The sequence below is a fragment of the Mesitornis unicolor genome, unplaced genomic scaffold (genome assembly GCF_000695765.1).
Source record: "Mesitornis unicolor isolate BGI_N332 unplaced genomic scaffold, ASM69576v1 scaffold25066, whole genome shotgun sequence".
Classification (NCBI taxonomy): Eukaryota; Metazoa; Chordata; class Aves; order Mesitornithiformes; family Mesitornithidae; genus Mesitornis; species Mesitornis unicolor.
Window position 1 is genome coordinate 483 of NW_010192004.1, and position 8,796 is coordinate 9,278.

The window sequence follows — 8,796 nt, forward strand, 5'->3', positions numbered from 1 at the left end:
CTTATTTCTTCCATTCTGGAAGATGCTCATGGGGTTTGCTGGCTAGCAGCAGCGTTACTACACACATCCCAGGAGGAGTTCAGGCTAATTCCATCCTTACAGATTTTGCTGTACCAACTGCAGATGAAAAAACTCTTCAGAGATTAGGTTTACTTGAGTTTGGCAAAATCAGATTTCATTATATTTGTTATTCTTTTGAGCAAGGTGGCTGTGAATAGCAGCATGCAAACCATTTGGATCATTCAAATCAACAGCTTATTGAGAGCCAGCAGTCAGATAAGTCACAGATACTCCTTGGCAAAAGAACAGAAAATGTGGAAGCCTTATTGCTTCATATAATATAGAGTAGTTACTGGGTCACATGTGCAAGAAGAAAAAATATTGATGTTGCCTCACCAATGTGTTTTAGTGTTAAGGGAGTGTCAGCACCTAGTTTATGCTAAATAGTTTATAGCTATCAGGTGACAAATGATGGGGGAAGCACTGTAGGGTAAGAGTTCACCTTTGCCAGGCTGCAGCTGATGCCAGATATCCATAGCTGGTTTTAACAGATCAAGGAAGAATCACAGCTGATGTTGGCCATGTAAAGTTTTATTTGCCTCTAATTTATTCTCATAAAAACACTCTAATCTATTTGGTTTTAGTATTCAGGCAGTACAGACTTCTGATATTATCAAGAGTGATATTAGGGAAGCAGTACAAACCAATCTACTGTAGCATGTAACCAAGTATGGGTGGAACTAAAACCAGCCACACTTGAGAAAACTAATTGGCCTGCTTTCTTAGGCCTTATAGTTAAAATACAATATTCAGTAAATGGTTATATTCACCAACTCATATAAATAAAATCTAACATGGTAAAATGGAAACAGCTGAATGTGCAAGAGTCAAAGTAAAAATATGTAGATGGGCATTTTGCTAATTAGAGCAATCACCAGTTAACTGCATCTATGTTGTAATTGTCTCTTATAGGTGTGAGTTTTCTTCTTCATTTCCAGTTAAAGTTCATCACTTTCGTACAGTCCAGACTGCTCAGCCAAACGCTGAAACTCTCCTTCTGGTGAAAAGGCTTGTTTCACATCCAGTCCTCTTCCATTAAGTGCCAAATACTTGCTAAAAGTTGGTCGAACCCGTAACTGCTTTGGTGCTGGAACTGGCTTGTCTGCATGTGCTGGAAGAGAGAAAAAAGCCTTTTTCAATGTATTCCCAGACTGCAGAAAGACCCACGGTAGAGCACCCCAATTGTTTTTTATCTGCAAGATAAACCAGCAAACCCTTATGAAGAATTTAACAGACAAGCCCATATCTCAGACACCAAAGATTTATGGGAAAGAGAAGTATATTCACCCTCCTTGGTATCAATCAAATTGTACTCTTTAAACAGCCTGGCTAGCAGGTGCAGACAACGTGCAAAGGACACATCACAATGTCTTGGCACTAAACAATGTAATTTTTCCTGGGTTAGTTACCTTTTGTCTAGTTCAGTATCTTTAGAAAGAAATCTTCCCTGCACTCTAAGCTTTATCAGGTTAATGGCAATGTTAGGTTTGCAGTTGCACTCGGTGATGTTAAAGGCCTTTTCCTACCTCAGTGATTCTATGATTCAATCTCAAGGGTCTGTTTTGAACACAAGTGCCAGTGCCAGTTTCAGCTGTGGCTGTGGCCCTGTGATGTGTGTGGTTTTGGCACTGGGATGTGGTACTTACTTGCAACCTCCAGCCTGGCATGGCAGGTGGCCACACCTGCTCCGTTGACAGCAGACACAGTGTACCAACCGGCATCTTTCTTGTTTGCATTATGAATCAGGAGGCAAATCCTTCCGGTATTGTCATGTAACAAGCTGAAAAATGAAGGTGTTTAGGTGTAAGGGCTTGGAGAAGGAAGGAGAGAAGACATTGACATCAGAGTCAGTTTCCATGCTGAGGAGCTGAGAAAGCCCTAGGGCGATTCTTGCAGGGCATTGCAAACTATTTAGACATCAACACTGCATTTGTGTTATGAGCCACCAGTGATCATGAGACCATTTGGGTGGCATCAAGGCCAGAATGCACTGCATGTTTCAGTCCCTGGGCCTTGTAACTGCTGCTGGAATTCAGTGGCACCTGGTCAGAGTTTTCTCTCTGTGCCCTCAAAACAAGACCCTCAGCATCTCGCCTGACCAGCACACGGGCCTCTTCACCATGTGTCCTAAACGAGGGCAGATCTCACTTTCCAGCTTGCTGCTTTCAGAAACCAGCCAATTCAAATCTGACTTAACAAATACTGGTTATTGTTTTCTAACACACCAATGGCTATCTCATTAGTAGGATACCTTATTCGGTCTGTATTATATTGTACCATTTCGTTGTTTCTTTTCCAGTAAATCCGGGGTGTTGGGATAGCAGAGATCTGGCATTCAAGTCTGGCTGTATCTCCTTCAAAAACTTTTTTGCTTTGTGGCTTGAAGATGAAAGTTGGAGGCGTGTGATGTTCTTTTGCTAAAAAAAAAAAGAGGAAAGATAAGGAATTATTGAAGTATTGAACACTAATATCGGGCTTTTTAAAAAAAAAAAAATTTCAGAATGTTAAATTCAAGAGGACACATGCAACTCTGTAGCCATAAGCATAAGGGTGTAGTAGACACAATCCACTTTAGGAAAAGAGTCAATCAACATATTAACCTTCCAGAATTTGTAACAGCTTCCAAATTCTGAATATTCTACTACATCTAAATATCCATCTAGAAGTGCTTTGAAGAAATACGGCATCCCAGACATATGTATTAAAAGGGTCTTGGAAAATGTAGGGTGTTTGTTATCATTTGAGTCTGAATATCTTAAGATCCACATCTGCTTCTTAATTGTTTTATGTCCCAAACACAAGGAGGAAGGCATTAGATCACTGAGATTTTCCACGTGTGGCCCAGTAACTATCAGTGCTCTCAGTCTTACCAATGACTTCCACTTTTACTGCAAAAGACGCTTCTCCTGCACGGTTGACAGCCACACATTCGTATGTCCCTGCATCAGATGATTTGACTGCTTCAAAAATAAATGAGTGGAATCCCTTTTCTGACACTATCATTTTATGGAACTGATCTTGATGAACCATCCTTCCATTCTGATACCACATCACATCTGGAGTCGGCAGCCCACTAACCTGTGGAGGAGAAGAAAACAGTGAAGAGTTAAGCAGCTTTAAGATAATAAAAGTTCTTCAGTGCTATAGGGTGTTGGATGCCAATAGATGATCAGATCACGATCCTACTGCAAAATTTTACAGTCTTGCCCAGTTTGGAATATTAATGTGGTGCTGCACAGAGAGGAAGGCTCATGAAGTGCAAGGGAAAGATGAGCTTTAGCTACAAGATGGTAGATGCTGTTCCTGCCACCCCCTGTTGTTCCCAGCTTGTAAGGTAGTTTTGGTAAGGCCAAAGATACTCATTGTGGGTTCATAGAGGGGAGGAGCTCACCCTTTTAATTCCACAGCTAGCACTGTCATCAGTGCTGACATCCATACTGTTTTGAAAATGTATGTAAATACACTGTCCTGCAGATGTGCTCCAGGTTGTCCGTGACATTCAGAAGTTAAGCAATTTGCAGCAAAATGGCTAAAGATCATGTCTTAAGTCTGGCAAGAGCTTACTGATTGGAAGTGATTAGGAAAAACCAGGCCAAACCACAATCGGCAAACACCCTTTGAGGTGAAGTTGCATGTGCAGAAGACCTAAGTTTGTTCTCACCCTAGGTAAGGTGGTACAGTTGCCATGCAGCTTCAGGCCATTTTGGTGGTTGGTTTGTCTGTAATTAGGGCATTTCTTTGCCAGATTGTCCGCTTCTGCAAGGGCACAGTTACCTCAGAGAAGACTCATTAAAGGCAGGCTAGTCCTAAATAGGCCCTGCTGGACGTGTGTCCAGCATGTGTCCACTGAAGTCAGTCCAAAGCACAAGGTCACCTCCCTAAATGCCTTCTTTCAGCAGGGCCTTTATATTCATTCTTCCCAATGATGTCTATAAGGTCTTCTGTGGTGGTCCATATTTACCACTATTTAGCTTTAACCATATTCTTATGCAACTAATTTGACTTACATTTTCCAAGGGAAAATGTTGAAACTTTTACCCATCTCCTACTTTTTGGTTTACATTGCCTGGAGAGACACTGCATCATCTGCCGTTAGTGCTCTGGCTTAAAGCACAAAGGCACTATGGCTCAGAGACCTCTCTTAGTGCCACGCACCCCACATTGCTAATGAAAACGACTGAAAGGCTGGTATTACTTTGAAGTCAAGCCTGCAGAATCGCCCCTCCTCAATAATGATGTCTTCAGGCACTTGTGTAAAACGTGGCTGAAAAAACTTTTCCTGGATTGAGTCATGTCCACGTTCATCTCCTCTTGAGGACGGTCTGCTCCTAAAAAGTGGACAGAGAGAGTTAATTGTGTAAAAGTTACCGTAGCACAAATGACACTGAAGTACTGATTGCAGCTAAAGTCCCTCAACACATTTAGGAATCCAACAGTACAGTTCTGGTTTGTTTTTCAGCTGTAAGGCATGAGTTTTGATCAACCATTTATCTTGCTCAAGTTTTTCAATTCGACACAGAGGCGTAACACATGAAACTTCCATCTTTGGCCTAATATCCAAAAGCACAACATAGGCTGTGTTTCATCATTTATATTGCTGGACCTTGGTTTGACTAGAAATACATCTTCTACAACATGAAGCATATTTGCCCTGAGTATGTGGAGTCTTTAAACCTTTAGTGTTATGCTTAGAATGGATTGGATGAAGATCATAGGTATCATCAACCATCCACAAATAGTAGTGTTTTAGTTGAAAGGAAGTGAATGAATTTAGTGATTACTACTTCTTCTAAAGCAATAAGCAGTGAAGTAAAACTGTTGCCTAGAAACATTTTAAATAAGTCCTTGAAAAGTAGTGCAACAGAAGTTTAGCCATTACCTTACATGTGTTGTAGGAACCTGCAGCCTGATGTTGTCTGCATTCTGGTGATTGGAAAGAGGAAGAAGAGAGGTGAGTTAACTTAGAGAGCAAGTTTTATCTGAAAACTGAAAGAGAACCCATTTTAAGTTAATATACTGTCTGCTGCTTGAAAGCAAATGGAATAGTTCAGCAGTCACTGGGACAAGAGGTAAAGAAACCTGCATCAGGAGCTAACAGACTCTGTTTCCACCCTAGGCTTTGACACAACAGTAACAAGTATTATTAATAGAATGGGACAGTTTCTCATTGCTCTGCACAGGTGATAGGCGCAGCAGTTTTGTTTGGCACACAAGGCTTTTGGCCAGCCAGTAACCTTTGTTAGAGGAGGGCAGTACTACTGGCAGTATCTAAAATGAGAGCTAAGTACGGAGTGTCCTTCCCTACAGCAGGAACAGAAGTGGAATCGCTGGCAGGAGCACTCTGTTGTGCCCACTTAAATATGGTACCAATAGCAATGAACACATGCTGAGCTGGAAAATATTTTTCTTTATAGATCACAGCACCAACTAAGCTTGCTGACAACTCCACAATCACATGAGTTTATCTGCTAAAGTGCCCAGGATTGATTCCTGCTAGGAACTTAGATGTTTGGAAAATACAAGCAGAGTTTATTACCAGTGACTCATTTTAGCAATGGAGTCAGACAGAGGAAACTGCATGGAAATTTCTGGGGTGTCTGCATGGAGCCATTACAATGCTTCGTTCTGAGCTCTGTAGCCAGTCCTGTGGAACATTTAAGCCTGGATTTAAACTTTGAGCACAGAAGCAGTCTTCACTTCAGGGGAAGGATTATATGAATAAGAGTTTTGCTGGACTGAGCTCAAGGCTGACTCCAAAGGCAATTGCTTGCATCTGCTCATTTACACAAGTTCTGTACAGTTATTAGTTGTCTTTTGAAATGATTCTGTAGTGATGAAATTGCTGATGATAATTCTAATTCTCTATTATATGGACTAACTATGTAATTAATTTGTGAGGAATCAGGAGGCTGAATGAATCAATGACTGCAATATTTAAAAATAAGACTGAACAATGAGAATAAGATATTCCAAACATAAGCCAATGCTCCTTTTTATGCATCATTTCATGTACCCCGAAAAGGTGTCAGTCATTCTGTTTTGACTGAATGTTTCCTTGTTCTCTGCAAAAGATGAGGTTTCCCTTGCTCTCTGAAATCCATCATGTTCCCTTCTTGCCTGCTGTTGTCAGGTGATTGCTGGGAAGAAATAGCTCAAATTCTACATTCCTCCTGTGTTGTGATGTTAAGTGTCTCTTGCATTGAAAGCTTTGCTAACTGCACTTTGCCAACCTGCCGGCTCTCTGCATGTATGCAGCAGGAGGGATGCTCTCCTTGGCTGCACAGGTACCCAGTGCCACATCACGGGCCTTTCTGCTAACTTTTATCACAAAAGTGCCAAAGAGAGCTTTTAACTGGCCTGAATAACCAATGAGTGATGCAAGTCTCCAACTAAGATACTTTTGAACACGCCAGTAGTAGCAGATTCTTGTCTATCAGCATGTGGGCTGCTAAAATAACTACTTTGCCTTCTCTTAATTATTTCAGGCCTTTGGAAGGGCTAAAACACAACCAATCCCACCCCGAGGCCCTGACCTCTTGTAGTCAATGTCACCTATTCCAAACAGTGACAGGTGTAAATCTTGCTGTCCTGGCCAAGTCTGGACTCGAGCTGTTAGAGACTGGGTACCTGTATCCCTCTCTGCGCTGCTCCCTGCCTGACACAGGCGGGGTGTAACGTGCTGAGCAGCAGCTGCTGTAATTCCTCCCTGGAGAGGTCATTCCTACAGATCAGGCCCAGCATGGGCATGGTGCTTAAATTCCCAGTTCTGCCACCATCCCCCAAAAATATTCAAATCCCTACTATACAGAGCTCTGCCAGTGAGAACTGTCCCATCCCTTCCCTTCCCTCTCCTGTGCTGGTACCAAGTAAACCTGATCTCTCTGCCCTATTCAGATGCAAGCAGGTCACAGCACAGCCACCAGGAAATCCCTGTTCTACAGACAGCTCCCCATTTACCTGTGCATTCTGCATGTTGTCTTCACTTTGTGCTTCAAGCACCGTTGCCGCATTTGCTGGTCCAAGCAGCCTGCGAGCCATCCTTTCTTCATAAGTTAATCGCTTAAAGCAGAGTATAAAGCAGTTCTGGTCAGAAGTCCATTTACTAGTTCAGATCAGCTTGTAAGACCACATTAATATACCACAAATTCAGGGTGCTGTCAATGAAAGCAGTGGCTGAACAGAAACCCCACGTCTGTTCCAGAGGGTTTGCAGTCCGTGATGTCTACTGAAGTCAGCCTCAATATATACAGCACTGAAATGCATAAAAGATTAAACTGCCTGTTCATCAAAGCCTCTCTAATGCCATCTGTGGCCTTCCACTCCTCCTCTTTCTCCACTGTGATTATTTATGGGTAACTGATGGCATTATTTCAGAAGGCAGAGCAAGTCCCAGGGTACCTTTCTTTTAGCACTGGGAAAACTTCCCAAGTGATTCAGCTGTGGATTTACTTCAGGAACTAGAGGCGCAATGGGTGCTAGTGTCCCCTGCTCCCAAAAAAGCAAGACCCACACCAGAAGCAGGCACAGCCAGAGAGGAGCACCACTAACCCTGAAAGCATAAGGGAAGTTTATGCCAGTGCAACAGCCACCTTACAAAATGCTGCGTGCTGTCTTGAGAGGAGACAAGAACGTGTTTCAGTCACGTAACATTAAGTTCCTACGATATAGATGCAGCACACAGGGTATGAGCAGAGTTAAATTCAAGTTCTGTCAGTTGGGTTACTTCAGAAGAGATTGAGAGATTAACAAATCCCCTGAGCGCCAGAACACCTGACACATCGCTTCCCACAGAGTTTACCTTGGGTTTGGATTCTGTGACATGAGGACAAGCAGACTGAATTTCCACTGTGTACAGGACATGTATGTGGCTACTTCTGGGTAGATAAGGGTTTGGGGAGGCTTGGGAGACTTTTCTTTAGAAGAAAGTGAGAGACCTTTTGCAAAACCTGTGAGAGCTTAATATCCCTGAGATCATTACGGCTGTATCAAGTGTGGCTAAGATTGGCCCGTTGGTTCAGACGCTGCTGGAGGACAAGGGGAGGAGGACAGAGAGTGGCAATTGCATAAGCCTTATTTTTAGCCTGGCTTCCTATGGGAAGAAAAGCTGGCTTGCAATGGCAAGCTTTCTTACAGCAGATAGAACAATCCTGTTAGGAACATATTAAGTCAGATTTGACCTAATTTTTTTTCCTTCAGTACTTAAAATTATATATATGAAACCAACCTGTTCCCACTGATAGTAATGGAAAAGCTCCTCTCTACTTCAGAAGATGGAAACTATTAACACTGGGATTTTACCAGTCTGCTTCCAGCCAGCAGGACGTTTCCCACATTAGAGACCTGCTCACTTTAGCTTGCTGTAATGTGCTTCCCTACCAGTAAGCAAATTTTTCTCCCAGATTTGGATTTCTTGGTAAAGAGGATTGCATTTTGTCCCTTTGCAGAATAATCGAGTAGGTACTGAGACTAAGAGACCTTCTTACAGGAGACAGACTTTATGAAAAAAGCTCATGTAACTTCTTTGATTTGTTGTAGCTCATATAAAAAGAAATCAAAGAAGTTTACCATATGCAGTGATGGTCTCCAGAATAAGCTTTCAAATATTGGTACCACTCCAAGTTTCTAATGATTTGGGATGGTTTATTAACCCCAGCATTGAAAGCCGAGGTGAAATTGTGTCTGGAGAACTGGGGGATTCTCCTTGGGTTTCTAGTTGTCTGTGGATGTGATGTTCAG

At 42.3% G+C, this 8,796-nt stretch overlaps 1 protein-coding gene across 1 annotated transcript in view; it reads right to left on the reverse strand.

The window, feature by feature from the left end:
• Positions 1–622: 622 nt before the first annotated feature.
• MYOT (myotilin) overlaps positions 623–8,796 on the reverse strand; it is an 18,103-nt gene continuing 9,929 nt past the window's right edge. The window contains exons 4-10 of the mRNA XM_010186928.1: positions 7,018–7,119; positions 4,940–4,989; positions 4,256–4,388; positions 2,931–3,138; positions 2,312–2,477; positions 1,707–1,840; positions 623–1,171 (exon numbers count right to left, since the gene is read on the reverse strand). Coding sequence (XP_010185230.1) covers positions 999–1,171; positions 1,707–1,840; positions 2,312–2,477; positions 2,931–3,138; positions 4,256–4,388; positions 4,940–4,989; positions 7,018–7,119 — 966 coding nt within the window. The 3' untranslated portion in view covers positions 623–998. The remainder of the gene's footprint in view (positions 1,172–1,706; positions 1,841–2,311; positions 2,478–2,930; positions 3,139–4,255; positions 4,389–4,939; positions 4,990–7,017; positions 7,120–8,796) is intronic.